We start from the raw sequence: 19,420 nt of genomic DNA, 5'->3' as shown, positions 1-19,420 counted from the left end.
CATGCGCATAGCAGCGACAAAAGTCCAGAAAAGACTTCAGAAAGGAACAGGGGCAAGTGCTCAAGAACCTGTGTGGGCTGGAGAGCCTAGGGATCCTGGTTGCGCGACCTGTGATGGGTGGACCGTGTGGTCTGACAACTGCGCGTGGACCAGTGAGCGCTGAATGAGAAAAATCAAAGACATAGGGCCTCATTACAAGGTTGCCGGTCCGGACACGTTGGTACCGGTAAGCTTACCGGTACCGTTGTATCCGGACCGCAAACTCTGAGTTGTGCCGCGGGTGCCTTTCATTCCGCCAGGTCTGTTATGAACGGTGCCGGTGCTACAGGCACCCCCATCCCCTATGGGGCTCAAATGGGAATGGGGGTATACTGGTTTTGGCACCCGCGAAAGGGCAATTACTTGGCCGGAATACCCCAGTAATTGCCCATTCACGGGTGCCAGACTTTCTTGCCGGTATGGAGGTAGCTTTGCCAGTATTACCGGCAAGGCTACTCCAACCTCGTAATGAGGCCCATTGTGAAATAAACCAAGGAGAGACACTGCATGTAAACTGGTGAAGCAAACCAGAAAGAGGGTCAAGTTGACCTTGAGTTATGTTGAACTTTTGAAAAGACTGAAACAAGTATAAGTGCTGGAGTTAAAGTCTTGGGGAAAGGAACCCTGAGACTTGAGGAACTGCACATGTTGTCTTGAGAACAAAGCCTCAAGACCACTTTGCTTTTGAACTGTGTTGCTTAGAACTTGGGAAAGGGTACCACAAGGATTGTTTGGAACTGTTTTGTCATGAACGTGAGAAAGGTAATCTTAAGACTTTTGTGGAATATTCTTGCACTTGCTGAAAGGGAGCTGAAAGAAAGCCGAGAGCTGGAAGAAGCTCAGAACTTTGAGTTAAACACCATTTATTGTATTTTTTTTTTTTTTTATTATTATTTCAAACCGTTGTTTTATTAGTTCGATCAACAAACTTTTACAACTTGTATAATATATACATTTTCTTCCTTTTGCATATTTAAGAACAATATTTTCTAGGTCATAAATTTCGTTTTATCTATAAATACATTAGCTAAATCTAGTCAACCTAATTCATGGTTTAATATTTTACTCATGTAACCATCAATTCATAAACTGTATTTTGTTTGCCATCCTTCCATTTGCATTCAGTTGTGGAATCCTAGTTGTACAATCATTCGTAACAGAGGTTCAAATGGAAAAAGCAAACAACTCATGCATAGCTTTCAAGTTTTGTTATGTGGAAAGGCATACGCGGTGCCTACATAGAGGAGTATCCCACAGTTTCCAAACTTCATGCTTTCAGGAAAACAAATGGTACGCAATTATAATGGGGCCACATAAGCTCATCTGTAGACTTCAAGTTTTGTTATATTATAAGGACCTACATGGTGCTTGCATTAGAGGAGTGTTACGACAGTTTTTCAAACTTCTAGGTTTCAGAACAACAGGTAATATGTAATTGTGTTGGGGTCACATCAATGAGTTGCCTATCCGTTTTTCAATTTATACAGTTTCTCCAATTGATTATTTATGGAGTTCAAAAAACGACAAAGGGCTAAAATGAAGCTTGTTCGAGTCCCCCACATACAGGCTAGCCATAACCATTCCCTTGTTGTATCAGTTTCCATACAATGAGGTGCGATTGTTAATGCTCGTTCTGCCTCAAAGTACGGACAGAATAGAACCATATGTTTTAAGGTTTCCTGGATCGAACCATCCTTACACAATCCGCATCCTAGCCCTGCTTGTTGTTTCCATTGCGGGCTCCAGGCATATATTCGTTCTAGGGTATGGAATTGATTCATTTTAAAGCGCAAGTAGATGTCCCTTGCCTTGCTACAAGGGAATTGAATTAGGTATGGTTTGTGCGGCCGTCTAGATGAACAAAAACGAGCTGCCTCTTTGTAGCCCTTAAGCGCCGCCATACCAGTTACCGTTTTACACCAATCGTTCTCAATAATGCGATATTTCACATAATTAGGTCTATGTTCTAAGTCAGCTGGTGTAAGTGCAATTTCGTCGAGGAGAGCAGTCATTTTCGCATAGTAGGTCGTAAGGGACGATCTTTCGGATGTGATCATTAGTTGTCCCAAGTCTTCATAAAGACAATTAGCGGGTGGATATAGCATCCTAGCAAAGTTAGCCAGCATACGCCAATTCCTACGTGCAGACAAAGCAGTGATACCCAATTCCTGCCTTATCACAATATTAGGTGTGGACTTGGCTATCCTCATTGCCCCCTTCCACATACATCCTTGCAGTTGATCAAGGTAGCAATTGATATTCACTAAACACATATCTAAGGCAAAAAGAATAATAGACTCTACTTTCAGGATGTAAAATTGCAGTAAGGGAAGCAAGGAAAATTTACAAAACTTCAAATAGACTATCCGCATTTGCGTGGCAAGTGGAGCAGCTTTTTTATTAAGTACGTCCCTCCACATTGCTAAAGACTGCGAGTCTGTTATATTATAGCCCAAATAGCGAATCTGGGGAACTATGGTTAGAGGGAAGTTATCAATTCTCCAATTACGAGTGATGTTCTTCCTCTTGAAGTTTCTCAATACTACTATATTGGATTTTCCAACATTACATTTTAGATTGTGCGTAAAACAGTAGGCTGAAAATAAATCTAATTTGATTTGCATGCCTTTTGGCGTACGATCAAATATTACAATATCGTCCGCGAATGCCAGCCATTGAATTTTGAGATGACCGAGCCTTGCTGGATAGGAGATTTGTTGTTCCCAAATATCATTAATTCCGGATAGATAGAGATTAAACAGCGTGGCAGCCAGATTACATCCCTGCTTAACACCAATATGTATCTGTATTGGGTGTGTCGTTGTACCTTCGTTGTTCACTCTTACTAAATAGGTAGTATTTGTGTGGAGCTTTGATAACAGTTGTATAACATACAAAGGGATATTCATTGCAATCATTTTTTTCCACAATAATGCACGGATAACAGAATCGAAGGCAGAAGTGAGGTCTATAGAAGCCATGTATAGCGGTCCTGAATCTTTAATTTTATGTTTTGCTATAAGATGCGCCATAATTGTTGCATTTAATGGCGTACCCATCCTTGCACGAAACCCAATCTGATATTTTAATAAAATGTTACGCTCTTCAACTAACGCTTGTAACTCTCCCAACAGCAAGATGGCAAACACTTTGGCAGCAGTATCAATTAATGCTATTGGACGGTAATTACATGGTTGTGATCTTAACCCTTTTTTATAGATTGGCACAACTATAGAGTTTAGCCATGACGGCGGAGTAAGTGAAGTTGTCAGCATGTTATGAAACAGTTTTACATAGTAACCAGCCCACATAGTTGGCTGTTGTTTGATAACACACGGGGGGATCCCATCTGGGCCTGCAGCCTTCGAGAATTTAAGTGCAGCTATCGTAGCCTCAATATGCGCAAAATCCCATGGCGCGAAGGATGCAGGAGCCAGACAGGTCCATTTGAATTCGATTTCGTTATATATCAGGGGGAGGGCAAATTTGTGTTCGAAGTAGGTTCGCCAGGCCTGGGCCGAAATGGACAAGGACTGAACAGAAGAGAGTACAGTGGTTCCGGCCCTGAGCAGACCCCAGGTAGAGCGTCTATCCCGATGACATAATGTACTAAACATTTTTAAATTCTCCTGAGTATGGAGAAAATGCCTGTGATCCCTGAATTTATTACGATAATTGTTCAAGACACTTTTTTTCTCAATCATATATTGCCCCCATGTCGGTGAAGTTTTAAGAAGTGTCCGCAAAGCTACCCTCTTAACTCTTTTTGCTTCAGGAATAAAACTTGAATGTTGCCCAGGCATGCACTCACGTAGATATAATGGTCTAGTCCTCAGCGATTTCATTATCTCAGTTATTAGCTTATTTATAATGTAAACCTGTTGAGTCAGGGTGTTCTGAAGGAAGCAAGAACCATAGCATGAATGTAATCGTGCAGTAATCATGTCATTTACCCTATTGCAAAGTTTGGTATCCCATCGAAGTGACAATCCGGGGCGGTCCTCCATTAAAAACTCGTGCTGCGGATCAATTGGGAGGCGGGCTACGTATAGGTGTAAATTTAGATGTATCATATGGTGGTCGCTAGCCCCTGGATCATAGATTGAGATGGTATCAGCACATCCCTGAATACCACGTGAGGTGGCAAAATAGTTAATACAGGTAACTCTATGCCCTCTTCGCCAGGTGTTACAACAATCACTATTAACGAAGGGGAGAATATCTAGTTCCCAAGACTTCAGGTATTCATGCCATAAATTCCCTCTGTGGTGTGCTTGACTAAGTATCACAGGATTTGTGTAGGGTAAGTTAACTTCCATCCAGTGGGCATTAAAGTCTCCTCCCAGAATAATCTCACATGTGGGATGTTGGGTCAGAACCTCATCAAATAGTGTGCCAAGTTCTTGGAAGGCATCAGATTGATTAAGCGTTTCTGGGTTATGGTATAAAGATATCAATAAGATAAGCATTGGTGGGAAGCCCCGGAACATAATTAAAGCCGCCATCATTACAGTTGCATAAAAAACATCCAAAACTAATATATTTAAGTCGGTGTTTATACATATCGCCAACCCCCCATACGGCCGACCATTGGTGCCCCGTTTCGCCTTAGTTTGAAGAACAGTGAATCCAGGCAGCAAAAGTTCGTGTGTACACATAGTCTCCTGACATATCATAATATCACATTTGATTCCTTTATGCGGATTGCTGAACCATGCCTTCAGATTATTGAATCCACATGAGTTCCATGATAGGATAGATAAATCAGCAGGCTACTTAATGAGCAATATTATTCATTGCTGAGTTTTGAGTATTTTGAAGGGCAGATAACCATGACCAGTCCTTGCTGGAGTTAGATAGACTTACCAATTGTGCAATTATATCAGTGTTTACACCAGTCAAAGGAGCCCCAGAAGCCATATTTGGCAAGTGAACTGGCGGGGGCGCAAGAGGCGTTTCATTAAATGAAATAGCATCATCAATTGAGTCAAACGGATAAAGCATTAATCCAATGGAGCGTAACTCTTCCATATATTGCACAAGAAGATTTGTTATGATGGCTGATTGAACCTTGCACACCATGCGATGGTTTAGGATTGGTGGCAATGTTATCCATTCAATATCATTTGTGTGCAGGGTACGAAGACACGGAATGCGGTTAAAAGCTTGCATTAAGGCCGAGCGATTAAGTCGCTTAGTGCCATTACTAAAGGATATAATTTCCCAACCTATGATAGTAGAGGAATGTTTAGTTGGTTCACCCACTGGTTCAGAATTCTGCATGTGCCCCTCCGGAACTGGCTCGTGAAGATTATGCTTACTCCCTATACATAGTATATCCTGGTGGGGTAAGATTTTTTTATCAAATTCACAAGGGTTATCGGACTGTGGTTGCAGCAAAAGTTTGTCGTTGGGCACAGAAGGCCCAGCAGCAATCACCAAGTCGTTCATTATGTCCGTGGAGCCAGCAAAATCTTCTACTTCCTTTCCTAGTTTTAGTGTTTTGTTCTCAATAGGTTTAAAGAAGTTAGGTAATTGCGTCTGGGATGAGGAGTGGACAGTCTCTTCAATGAGAGTCTTTGATATATGGAGGTGCGAATTCTTGAGTTTTTTGTTGATTATTTTATCTCCACTACCCAGATCATTCGCGGAGATTTTCATCCTGGCAGACTTTTTCTTTGAGTTAGCTACAATGTTAATCTCAGTTTTTGGATTTGTTTCTCCAGTTAGTTTTGGTTTAATGCTCGGTTCCTGTTGATAGTTTTTATCAACCTTTTTGCAATCCGCTTTTCTTTTCATAGCCCGCAAGAATAGCCTTTTCTCCTTCCTTGATATGAATGAACGCTCCACTTGGGAAGACGAATTTTTACCAGCTACAGGTTGGTTCCGTGGAGGCGTAGCTGGAACATTAGCAGATGCAACATCCAATGAGTTTGTGGTCTCAAATAATTTGATTAGAACCGAGGGGCTATCAGGATAAAGCTCCTGACCCCTATCCACGCTAGGTGAAGAGGGCCCCATTTTTTCCTCCCCCTGATTGGGTTGTAAGAAAAACAGGAGCTGCTCTAATTTTTCGGCGTGGGATGCAACTGTCTTACATAATTGGGCATGCGTAAGGATATAGCATGTAGTGTCAGGTGCCGGAGCGGTTACAGCTTGTGCAAAAGATTGCGGAAAAGCATATGTAACCTGAGGAGGCATCGTGGTTTTAGAGTCATTCCCTGGAAAATAAGCCGGATCTGTTTGAGTGGATATGGAATTATTTGCTGAGATTTCTTTGTGTGTAGAATTTTGGCGTCCCAGTTCGTGTCTAAGGCTGTCAGCAAAAATAAAGCCCTCTAATTTATTGATTTTTAGTAAGATTTCAGAGAGTGCTGTCTTGCACTCCCTCAGTTCGTAGTGTGTATATTCATGGCCGCGATCCAGTAGGTTTAATATTCTTGTTAGCACCGGATATGATGCTTCAAGAGATTGTATGTCACCAGTTGGTTCCAATATATCAAAACCCAGCGGATTATGTGAAGACTGTTTATTAGGGGAGTGGTAGGGGTCCGCTGTCAGTTGGTTAATACTGGGTGAAGGCACTGGGGGAGAAGAAGGCCGGTTAGGAGAAGATGGCCACGAACTAGTCACCGGATGATTGGTGGAGGGTGGTATCTTTATGGAGGGCACTGGGGAGGTATTCAGGTCCTCCGTATGAGTGGCTTCTTTATAGTGAATGTGCACGTCAGCCCGTTTGAATTGAGGGAACGTGACTGGTGTTGAAGGACCTTCTGACAACCTTATCCGTTTTTCCAGTGTAGCAAGTACTACTGGCGCTAGAATCGAGTTGTCTGAGGGCGAAATAAAGATATCATCAGTAAGGTGTCGAGGATCAGAGGGTCCAGTATCCATACGCATACTCAGGAAACTTTTGCGAGGTGTGTTTGGTGAGTGTTTCCTAATGGGCATATTAGGTTCTACCGGGAGCAATCCGAGTGATGTTTTTTCAAGTTCCTGAGCCCGCGCGTATGCAAACGCTACTTCATGTTTAATTAAGTCCTGATCAGTAACTGGCCCCCAATGTGCGGCTAATGCGGTGCTTGCTACTGAAACTGCACCGTTGCCCTTAACACTCTCATTTCGCAATGCCATTTTTTAATTATTTTTACGGTTTTTTTTCGTGGTTTTGAAAGAGCCTGATTCCAATGGCCCCCCACTGCGCAAACTTGCCACCATTTAGCCTAAACATATAAGTTTAAACGATAGAATTGAGAGCTTAGAAAATTGCCTTACCCCATACTCCCAGCCCCCAGCCCAACAGCCAAACAGCACACTTGGCGACACTTGGATGCGCGCGCAGGATGCGCGTGCGTGGAGCTTTTAGCCAAGAATCCGAGGCGGGTTCCAAAAGGGGGCGTGTGCACGGCTTGCAGAGGATCTGCAGAAAGAATGGAATAGACACGTGTCAGGAGGCAGGCACCAAGACCAGAGGACTAAGGGGAGAGGCGGTGCGGTCAGGGGGGAGGAAACACTAGCCCAGCCCAACCCAGCCCAATTCCCAGGTGTACTCAATGGCCCAGCCCAGCCCAACCCATAGACACGTTTAACACACTAAAATAAATAAGTGTTTACTGTGGAAGATGAAGTCCTTTCATATAGTGTCCATCCAGGCAGCGTTTCGCCGCATTTGAAAAGATGAAAACTTCCTCTTGTGCATACAGCCTTGAGCAGAAGAAGGTTGACGGTCGTGGCTCACTGCAGAGTCCTGTCCAAACGGCAAACAGCACACTTGGCGACACTTGGATGCGCGCGCAGGATGCGCGTGCGTGGAGCTTTTAGCCAAGAATCCGAGGCGGGTTCCAAAAGGGGGCGTGTGCACGGCTTGCAGAGGATTGTGGAAGATGAAGTCCTTTCATATAGTGTCCATCCAGGCAGCGTTTCGCCGCATTTGAAAAGATGAAAACTTCCTCTTGTGCATACAGCCTTGAGCAGAAGAAGGTTGACGGTCGTGGCTCACTGCAGAGTCCTGTCCAAACGCCAAACAGCACACTTGGCGACACTTGGATGTATTATTAACATCCCTACACACTGCTTAGCTTTAGTTGTGAGGGCAAGAATAGGTTTTGGACACAGACAGACTTTTAATTTGAACTCTTTGACTCAGACTTTTTTCAGTTTCGTTGAGGTAGGGAAATTCCACCTTAACATAGGGCAAGTTAGGCCTTCTACCATCCTGACATTTGATTAAATAAAGAATCTTTTGTTTGAACTTTGTCTGTTGTCTGTGTCTTGCTTCATGATCCCCTCTCAAGGCACAGATGACCTGAAGGTTATTTTTCTTGTTTTGTTCCTAGATTGAAAACTTTGTTCTTATTAAGTTTAGTTTGAAGTGAGGTTTTAAGAAATGTATTCATTTTTTGTTTCATATTTTGTTCCTTTAGCTCTGTTATCATGACCCCTGGGGAGACTGTCCTAAATGCGCTGAAGACACTGACTGTCAATCTTGAAGAACTGAGAAAGGAGGAAGTTAATCTCCCCTCAGCCGATGGTAAGTACATTAACAAGCTTTTTACTGGCAGGCAAAATGTAGTACACAAAGCTCTGTGTAATATAAAAAAGGATTCAGCCAGGCAAAATCATTCCCAGGAGAGAGATTAAACTACGAAACACATTTTAAAACGCATAATGCTGCTGCCACCTTTCATTAGACACTAGAGAATTTCATAGGCGCACATTGGGCTAAGTCGATACATGCATATGCTTGTAGTGCTTATTTAAAACTAGCAAAACATACCCGTATTCTGCACGGGTTCTGTAGATAGGCCATTAATTTTCTTTTCTTTTTTTTATTCTTGACTCAATTGTATTAACAATGTTTGCAAGATTCATTGTGGAGCCTCTTGGTTCATGTTATAAAATCGTTGTTTGTGTCCTTTCCTTTCGTGGACATGGGCCACTGGCTAGGCGTTTTCTTTTAGAGAGAAGACTCTAGTGTCTCCAAGCTAAGACTTTGCAGAAGTCGTACGACAGCGATCACGGTTTTTGTTCTTTTACCACTCATCAGGTTGTTCCACCAAAGTTCCTCATCGTGGATGTTGTAGTTCTTCAGTAGATGACCCATATGCGTTAGTCTTTTGGTGGTAATGCCCCTGCATGACAGTAATAAATGTCTTATTGTTTCCACAGTTTCCTCGTTACAAAACCGGCATTTGTTGTTAATCGAGATTCCTCGTATCGCCTGGATCTCATTGGTTTTTAGTAGATTTAGGTGAGCTCTTAGGAACGTAGTTCTAATACTCTTGTTTTGAAATTTGGACTAGTATTTGACCGTGTCGTTCACCTTTTGGGTTTTTGTCGGCAGGTGCGTCGTAAGTTTGTTTTTGGCAGCAGCCTCCAGAGTTTGAGTCCAGTCCCACTCTTTGAGTCTGATTTTTATTATGGTGGGGTTAGTTTCTAGTTCTTCCTCTGAACTGCCAATCTCATGCAGGAGAGGTTTTTTTTTTGTGCCCACTTAGCCAACATTTTTACCATCATCTGGCAGTATCTCGAAAATTTTAAGTTAGAGTTTAGCATCTTCCGGAACAGCTTCAAGTCATTTAGATCGACTGCCGCCTTTAGGGACACAAGGCTTTGCTCCCTCCTGATCGATGCCATCGGAGGAGAGGCAGGTAGGTTCAGAACCTTCCTCCAGTAATAGCCCTCCAATCTTATCCAGATGGTGTGCGGGATTGAGGGCATTGCTTCAGATCCATAAGTAATCAATGGAATTGCTTTGGCTTTGTAAATGTTTATGCCTGGTTTCAAGGAGAACCGGCCTAATTTTCTATCCAGTTTCTTGGTTTGCGTGGTTATGTACTTGGTTTTTGCCCAAAAGGCTTCCTGCATAGCTGTTTCCTTGACACCACCACTGAAAGTAATGCCCAGGTATTTGAAGGTTTGAACCTTCTCTTCCTGTTTCCCTGCTATGAACCACCGGCTAGGATCTTTACGCTTTTGCGGTCTATCCAGGGTCATGATTTTTGTTTTACTGGTATTGATTTCCAGGTCGTTCTCGCATAGGTATTCGTACATACCATCCAGTCTGCGCTGAAGGCCAATTTGTGTGTAATCAAGCAGAATGATGTCGTCTGCGTATAAGAGGCGGCTGATTTTCTTGTGGCCTAACTTAGGGGGAAATGCTTGTATAGAATTTTCTTTGACCATGATATCTCCTGTATACGCGTTATATAGGGCGGGTGCCAACAGACATCCTTGTTTAACACCCCACGATGTCTTGATTCTTTGGATAATAGCCCTGCTCCACTGAGGCGTACTTGCATAGATGTTTCGGAGTAAAGGGTTTTGATAGGGTCTAGGATGGAAGGAGGGCAACTCCAAGTTGTTGGCTTTTCCCACAATTTTCCTCTATTGTCCCTGTCAAAAGCTTGGCTTAGGTCCACAAAGGCGAGAAATACTCTTGGACTCCCTTCCAGTATTTTCGTCTTCAAAGTACTGAGTACCAGAATGTTGGCTTGTGTTCCCAGGTTTTTAACAAAGCCTGATTGAAATGGATCATTACACTTTGATGATTTGGCCCAGAGTTGAAATTGATGTAACAGTAGCAATCCCAGCATTTACCCCAGCATGTCAAGGAGGGCTATTGGGCGATAATTTCCAGGTTTCCCTTTAACACCCTTTTTATAAATATATACCACATTAGCGGTTTTCCAAGATTTAGGAATGGAGTGGGTCTGGACACAGGTGTTGAGTATCTCCGATATTAGGGTCGCGCACAGTTCAGGGTTTGATTTCGAGTCCTGATTTGTGACCACGTCTGGGCCCGGAGCCCGCAAGGTTTTTAGCTTCTTTTTTTCTTCGATCAGGTCTGTGTCGTGATCTATGTTCCATGTTACAGCTGCAAGTGATTGATGATATATAAATTCACTTATTGGTTTTTGAAATAGATCGGAAAAATAGAGCACCCATTTTTCTTCCGCGACGTTGCTCGAGAGGGCATCTGGTATCACCAGCTGAGTCAATTAGTGACCAGAAATCCTTGGTACGTTTGCCACAAAAAGCTCTTAGCATGGCTTCCGAGTCAGCCTGATAAAGCATGATTTTGTGAGATTTTATCCAGTTTTTGTAGGACTTCGCCACTATCTTGGTTATTGCTTTGTTTTCAGTAGTTGGCCTGATTTTGGCTATTCTCACTTTTTGCCTCATTTGTCTCCTTTTGTCTACAAGAAGTTAGTTTTTGTTGTGTAAGTGCCTCTTCTGGTTGTCTTTCTTGGTTTTTCTTTTGCCAGGTTTGTAAGTATGGCTGCAACAGAGGGCAATAGTCCATGTTGACTAGCTCTCGCTGGCTTTTGATGTCTCGTTTTGCACTATGATATTGCTCAGTGACACGCTTTATATAAGTAGATATGGTCGATGACGGCCATGCAGCCTTCGTGTTCCCAGGTCGGAACTGGAGGTTGGTGACTGGCCATTGCAAAGTTTAAGTTGTGGAGGTCCCTTGAGGCCATCAGCTTTGCCCACAGTGTCCCTCTTTGGCTGGCAGCTGATGGTTTAGTGTCTTGGTGCGCCTCCGCTCTCTGGGTCCGAACGGTGTTCATTTCGTTATCGTTTCTCTGGTGATTACAGGTGGCATTTAAGTCACCGCATATCAGGGTGTGTGTGGTCTCATAGGCTATGATAGCATCGTCGAGAGTTGATTCTATTTTGCTCATTAAATTCCTATCTGTCTGCGCTTTATGATTCCAGTATGTGTTGATTAATAATAAAAGACCCTTTGCTTTGGTTTCTGTTGATGTTGAGGTCGGGTTCCTTGAAATTGTGATTGCCAGAATGAAAGTCTCTGTCAACAAGATTTTATCCAGATGTAGACCACTAACAACTCGAATCGCTGTGAGTAGGCCTGCAGCTGGTCTTCCCCTGAAGTTGATGTATGTAGTTGAATTTACTCAGTTCTGTGATGAGGCATTCCACGGTATGTTGGATGGCTTTCAGAGTGCCGTGGTGGTTTTGTGGACTTCTGCAAGCAGAGTTTTGCAACCATGCAGGTGAGAGACAATGAGGTTGTAGACAACTGTTCTGAAACTCAGGTGGGGAGGGAAGGTTTGACTTGGCACAAGAGGGCAAACTGGTACCATGCTGTTTGGGTCTTCTTGGTGATGTGTGTTTTGGATGAGAGGTCAACGTCCACGACAAAGATGAAAGATTTTGCACAGAGTAAGATTTGAGGCATGAATCCATTGAGCTTCGTGTCTATCGACCAATTCTGACATGGGAATACGTGATGGGATTTTTTAGGAGAATTAATTGGTTTTTGTATTATGGAGCTTCAGGTGGACACTTGACATCCAGGCTTGGATGAGGAAAGAGAGGGTTTGCGTTACTGGATGTTGTTGACACAGTTATTCTTTAAGTAAAATTATTTGAAAATCTTCAATTGATATATTGTCAATAAAAGAGGAGTTCCTCCAGAAACTCTGGTTAAAGCTGGGGTAAAGAAAATGTAATAACAAGTGCCAATTTGTGGCTCATGGAATTGGTTCACCCAAACAAACTACAGGGTAGATGTCACTGCCAAATCTGTAGTAGATTTTGGACAATAAGAATTGAATGTTTGTTTACTGTATGTGTGGTTTGTCACAGCCAAGGGATCAACAGGCAAATCAAAGCCCAAATATCAATATCTCTTTGTTGGGTTTATCAGAAAGCCTAAGATTAGGTTAAACTGAGCCTACTTGATGGGTTTCTTAAAGTAAGTGATGATGATGAAACGCACATCTTTATTTGGAAGTTAGAACCATAAAAGCATCAGAATACAAAAATAATTCATGTGTAAAACACGATACCACATCTAAAAATGCTTGGTATAGCACCACATTAAAACTAATCATCACTTCTTTAAAATAGGACAGTCACTTTTTAAGAACAGGTTATAAAAGTTGGCGGGTCGCAACAACATATAGTTTCAACAGATTTAAAAAAAGAATTGACAGGAGTAATTAGGCAGCATCAAGAGGAGGAGTATAGACACTCACTAAATGTTAGATGATCTCAGCCAAGCCTGGTGCTAACATTTTGAAACAGAAAATACAGCAGCTGGGTTCTTGGCATTAGTGCAGAACTCAAGGGCGACTTGCACTGACCTCACATTCCTTAGTTTGAATAGTGGTAACAGGTATCGTAATCCAAGGTCATTATATCTAGCACAAAAGAGCAAAACATGCATGACAGATTCGGCAGTGGCACCACAAACTACACAAACAGGACGTGCTGGTATGCAGGTGTATATATAATGAAGTAAGTGCAGTTTAGCCAGGAATTCCTTAGGGCCCTAGTCGTTAGACCTTCCCTCTCTCTCTTCAAACAGGTCTTCCATCTTTCTGAGAAGCAGTCGCTCTGTCTCTGATGGTATAGTGCCCCACACTTTTTTCTTGGCTTTTCATAAAGTTGTGTCTTATGTTGGACTCATCAGGGTGTTAAAATTGCTCTTAGACTTCTTGGCTAACTGGCACCATCATCCCTGATGCCTTATCTACGTGTGGTCAGAAATGTGAGTCTTTCACAAGTGTTGACACTGGGGTTATCAGTATTCTCCCCCTTTGACAGTGGTAGGCTGTTCCACTGGTGGATCTGCTGCACACTCCTGGTTAACGTGAGGACTTTCCTCCCACTTTTTTACTCTACTCCAATTTGAGTGTTTGAGTACCCACTCCCTCCCCTTTGTTCTTCGTCTCACTTATTTTCTACTCCTACCCGTCTGTTCCTCCTTTCCTTTTCCCCAGTTCTCTCTTCTGTCTTGCCTCCTCGCTACTTAGCCACACTCAGTCTTTCTTGTCCTTCTTCTCTACATCTGTCTCTACCACATCTTATCTTCTTCTCTTTACTCATTCTCCTTCCTGCACTCCTTTATCTTCCTTTACCTTCTCTTACACCTGACCTCTAACAATCTCCACACAAGTCTTCTCCTCTGCTTGGTCCTGTGGTCCGCCTCCTCTCCACCCAACCTCACCAGAACAAACCACACTGTGCACTCTATTCTTTACCCTTTTATTGTGCTCTTCTTCTAATTCTGACTCTTCCCACCCTACCTCCACCTTCCATTGGCTGTCACGCTCACCTGACTGGGGCTGGGTTACACTGATAAAATGCTTCAAAAAGTCCTGCCTATCCTTCCATCACAGGTTTGTGAGCTGTGTCTGATGGCATCTTGACAAGCTGCTCATATGGCATATAGTTTTCGTTCCGCTGCGGTGGAGTGCTGTTTTGCAGGTGTGCTGTTTCCCTCTGGCTTTGTATTTTTCTCCACATTTCTCACTTGTTGGTCATTTTGTATTATTTTATGCCTATGGGGTTTCTGGGTCATGTAGTCATGAAGGGGAAAAAGAGATAAAACTTGCCAATGTGGGGTATGGCAGGCATTTGGTGATTGATAGTGATGCCCTCCACTGTTAACAAGGCACATACAGGGCGGGTGTAGAGACTGGGGCCCTCACAACTCCCTCACCCACCTCTGGGGGCAGGACTGGCTCTGATGAAAACTCAGGTAGACATCCTGCCCTGGGATGAGAGGGGTCACTATCCCCTTTGACGTGGTCAGGTCTCTGACCATTTCATATAAATCCACCCTTTCTTCTGAGTCCCCTTGTTCCTCTAGGCCCCATGCTAACTGGTGATGCCTCAAGCGAAAATCCATATTACATTGTTTGGACGCAGCATGGATTCCATGTTAACAAATAGGGCTTTAGGGCCAGGGACCATTGTAGGATTCTGGCATTATCCTTATTCCTGGCCATCCATACCAAAAGGGGTGTGGCCAGTGATCAACTTGAACCGTCGTCCAGTCAGGTAGTATCGCAGACTGTGACTGTAGACAGCCCACTTCACTGCTAAGCATTTCGGCTCAACGATAGAATAATGTTTCTACCGTGGGAACAGTTTTCTGCTGATGAACAATATACATTTGTTTTCTCCATTTTTGAAGCTGGGACGTGACTGCCCCTACGCCCACAAAGGGAATAGTTGGGGATATACTGTCTATAATATCACACCAGGTCCCTGAAATGACCAGATGTCTTTTTTTTTGTTTGTGGGTGGGGGACAGTCTGGACGGCTTCAACCTTGCTGTGGTGTGGCCTTGCAACAGCCCATAACCAACTGAGAACCAAAGACATTTTACTGACATCTGGGCCAAGTTGCATTTAGCGGGATTGGCTGTGAGGCTGGCTTTTCACAACGGGTAACAGGTGGTAGTGCAGTGGTTTAAGTGTTCTTTCCGAGTCCTGCTCTAGATGAGTCATTGAGGTATGCACCAGTGAAGGTCCAACAGGGAGCCAGAATGTGGTCCATTAGTCTTTAAAAGGTGGCTGGTGCCCAGTGTAGGACGAAGGTTAGGAATGTGAAGTGAAAGAGTTCCTCCAGTGTGGAGGAAGCACTTCGTTTTCTTGACATCCTTGTCTAGGGGAACCTGACAACACACATTTGTTAGAGTTGAGATGAATTTAGTATATCCCGAAGTTTCCGCCAACTCATTGATGCAGGGCATCGGATGTGTGTCAAATCATGAAATCTCATTTAGCCTTTTATGGTCATAAAGGACTAACAGGAGTGTGCTGCTATTCTCTAGCCAGGCCTTCAGCTTGTATAATGTGGCTCAACTGGGATGGCTTTTTCTGTCGGCTTGGTTAAACTTGTATGTTAGATTAGACACAATCACCATTATGATATATGGTTGGTACCTCCTGGCCAGCAATTTGTTTTGGCTGGTTGATAGAAGAACCATTACCTTGTTGGCTACATGGAATGTTTCTAACTTTGCTTCTTTGTTGCAGACTTTTTCTTGGAGAGTCTGTGAGGCTTGGAGTTTGGGTTCTTACTAAGATTCAGACCTTCTACTTGTATTCCCAGGTGTTCTGTATCATGGGGTGGCCACTGGTTTGTCTGCTGTAGGGATTCTGCCATTCTTCCGTCATGATATGCAGTAAATCTCTGGGGTGGGTGGTCGTTCTGGCCGTACACCAGTTTAAGCAGTAAAAACCCTGTGTATGCCTGTGGAGTCTTTCGCATGCCAAAGTAGGCCCATGTAATTAGATAATCCCAGTTTTTACCATGCTTGGCCACCACAATTCTCAGGACGTGTTTGAGTGTCTCATTGAACTTTGCAACGAGTCCTGCTGTGGATGATATACCAAAGTTCTCAGGGTTTTAATGTTCATAAGAACTTACATTTTGCCCATCAATTTGGACATGTGAACCTGCTGCCCTGGTCTGTTAATTTTGTGTTAGCGAAAACATTTTGGGTAATAAAATGCAATACATACTTTAAGGATTGCCTTGTTGGTGGTGTTTCTTAATGGGAAGGCTTCTGGATACCGTGGCGTAATCCACGATTAAAAAGAATTTACTTATTCCCCGCCTGGGGGGCTCCATCAGTTAGCAATAAATATTCATACCAATGCGATAGAATGGAATTTCAATAATGGGCAGTGGTTGTAAGGGTGCTCTCGGTACATCATCAGACAATTACTTCTGACAAATGAGGCGTACAATGCTCCTAACTGGACTATCCCTATAGTTGCTCGTTCTGCTCCCACATTCATAAAATAGGACTCTTATCACTGCATTGATGTCGAAGAATATATCATCTTTATTCACACTTACAGAGAATCTTTTGTGAAAAACAGCACACAAGTTTGATGGGGTTAGTATTAAAGTGACTTGATGGATTCCAACAGTTAACAATCACCGTCAATTAATTTCTTTTCTCAGGCCAGAGACATCCTGCAATTCATATTCTGACAAATGGGAAAGAGGGCGCAGAATTATTTGAAGTGTGCATAGACTCCAGACCAATAAAATGTGCTGAAGATTTTATTTTTGCATCTTCTATATTCCCAAGTGTCCGGCTGTAAGATTTGAATGGGCTAGCTCTATCATTACCCTTTGGATAGGTTTATGGACTGTGACAAATCAAGGGTGTTTGTCCCTTCTATCCAAGGGGGAGCCACCCCCATTTGAGGCTAGGAAGGTGATCCCGCTCTGCAAGACCCTCCGTAGGGGTCTGGACAAGTGGGACCTCACTGGGAGTGACTCCCCTTAGGGGACAAGGACTCTTGTTCCCAAGAGGAACTCCCTAGACCAAGCACCATATCAGAATATATGCAACTGCCTGCTATAAAGAATGTGTCCTCCTTATATTTGGCTGCAGACAATGCTGAAGCAAACCAGTCAACAAAAGGAAAAGAAGATGTTTCTTTAAGAAGAGACGTGTATTTAACGGGAGAGAGGAGAGTGTATGGTGCGCAGGGAAGCCCCCTGATGTATGCATGCCTTAGAGAGACAGAGCAGAAGCAAGCCGCGGAGCCCACATCTTTCGGAAAAAAGTGAAGAATGCCAACTTGAGAGGGTCGGCGAGTCAAACAACAGGGATGCCGTTGGCAGAAGAAGAGGAATCCCGTGCAAGGTGGCGTGATCACAACAGTATCGTGGTGGGAAGACGCCCGACTAACGACGCCAAGACTATCATAACCGGGAGCGTTAGCGGTTCCTTACCACCAGCACCCATAGACAGCAGCAGGGAAGCTGAGAAAGGAACACCAGTGAAACCAAAGTCCAGAAGCCAGACAGCATAGTAGATTACCTGAGCGAGTGCCGAGCCCTGCAAGGTTCCCCTGCATACATGAAAGCACCAGGGGAAACAGGAGAAGCTGGAGGGCACCAGAAAAACAGTATATGACTGGAGAAACTCATCCCAGTCATAAGGACGATATACGAACAATACACTAGCATACCTGGAGTTGTGTGAAGCCAATAAAGAACGTAATGAATAACCCTGTATGGGAAGTAAAGAGAGACTGGAAACGAATACCCTGGAAAGAAGGAGAAAGGCCCAATGAGTAAAGAGTGGAACAGTGCAGAGAACACAGCACCAAAAACCATGTAATAAGTGTTAAGATAAAACTGTCAAGTGAACAGTATAAGAGAAGTAATAATCCTTGAATTTAAAGAATGTGGGAGTGTGTTTCAAGAAAAGCTGTCATAAGCGTATCACTAAAGAGAGTGCAAGATCCAGGAATGTTTTGGAAGAGCTACAAGAGCTCATAAAGGAGATGGCAAGAGAATATCCAAGAAGATTACCTTAAGAAACGTATGTTTGAAAGAGAGACATTTCTATTAAGATAATACAAGGAGACAAGAAAAGATCAGGAGAAGAGAGACATTCTTTTGGCCTACTTTGAGTTGTTCATATTAATGGTAGGGTCAGGTAGAGTTAGGTTTGGACCAAGGACATTTATTTTGGACTTCCTGACGACCAACAAGCACCTTTTAGTTATGTAGATAGGCAGGGTAATCCCTTTAGCGATGGGGATAAATAGATCTTTTTCTTATAGTTCAAATAAAAGAACCATTAAAATGTCCTTCAAGTGTCTGATTCCTTCTATGCCCCGCCACAGGACCAATAGTTGGTAGTAATGGATTTACATCAACTCTGTATTGGAGTCATTTCCTGTCGATGAAGTGGAGGCTCTTCAGAGTTTTTACTCTCTTCTTTGGAGTCCAGATTTCTCTGGGCTTGTTCCAGTGAGGGGTTTGTTCGCTGGGCTTCTACAATTTGCAGCGATGTTGGACCTGGGGCTCCCAATGATGAAGGAACTTGCCTCTGAGCTTCTGTCATTTCTCTAAATCCTGCTTCAGCCTTCTCACTGTTGCTGAAGTCTTCAACCTCTGCAATTTCTGGGACCAGAATTTTCTCACACACAAGTTGTGGTATGGGTTGGCCCGGTTTTATGAAATAGGTCAGATTTCCCAAATTGAGAAGAACCACCTTTACTTCTCCTCTGTAATCCCCATCAATGACTACAGCACCCACATCCAGGGAGCGTTTGTGTGCTAGATCAGACTTGGGAGTGATCCAACCATACATACCCTGCGGTACCTCCACTTGTTGACCTGTTTTAACCAGGGAATTCCCTCTGGGTGGGACAGCCACCTCTTCGTCTCTGTATATGCCACATCCTGCAGCCCTTGATGTGGCCCTTGTAGGTAAGCAGACAATGTTGTGATGCAGACTGTGTTAACATCTTTCTGGGATGTGGGGGTGGGCTGTAGGAAAAATAAGTACTCCGGTAAAAGATATACACAGCCGACCATAGTGTAGATATAAAAACTGTAGAAATAAAAACAGTACATTGCCAGTTTAGGCCCAACTCACTCCCCAGTAGACACCATACATATAGACTTCCAGAGTTAAATTAAGAGTTGGTCATTAGATAACACAGAGTAATTACCATCATATTCGGCATCCAAGAATGGCACACAGAACTTAACACAGGTTTCCTACTACATTCTAAGTAAACATTTGACATATGGAACATATGTACACAGTGCATTGATAACACTTGAAAAGTTA

At 43.3% G+C, this 19,420-nt stretch overlaps 1 protein-coding gene across 2 annotated transcripts in view; it reads left to right on the top strand.

The window, feature by feature from the left end:
- The window catches only part of ECD (ecdysoneless cell cycle regulator), a 1,545,240-nt gene that overhangs the window by 1,158,767 nt on the left and 367,053 nt on the right, over positions 1 to 19,420 (top strand). For both annotated transcript variants that reach the window (XM_069610537.1, XM_069610538.1), the window contains exon 10: positions 8,463 to 8,569. In XM_069610537.1, the coding sequence (XP_069466638.1) occupies positions 8,463 to 8,569 (107 nt within the window). The remainder of the gene's footprint in view (positions 1 to 8,462; positions 8,570 to 19,420) is intronic.

This window comes from Ambystoma mexicanum, chromosome 8 (assembly GCF_040938575.1).
Source record: "Ambystoma mexicanum isolate Mex_15411 chromosome 8, UKY_AmexF1_1, whole genome shotgun sequence".
Classification (NCBI taxonomy): Eukaryota; Metazoa; Chordata; class Amphibia; order Caudata; family Ambystomatidae; genus Ambystoma; species Ambystoma mexicanum.
Note: the sequence above shows the minus strand (reverse complement) of the source record. Positions and strands in the feature narration are given on the sequence as shown.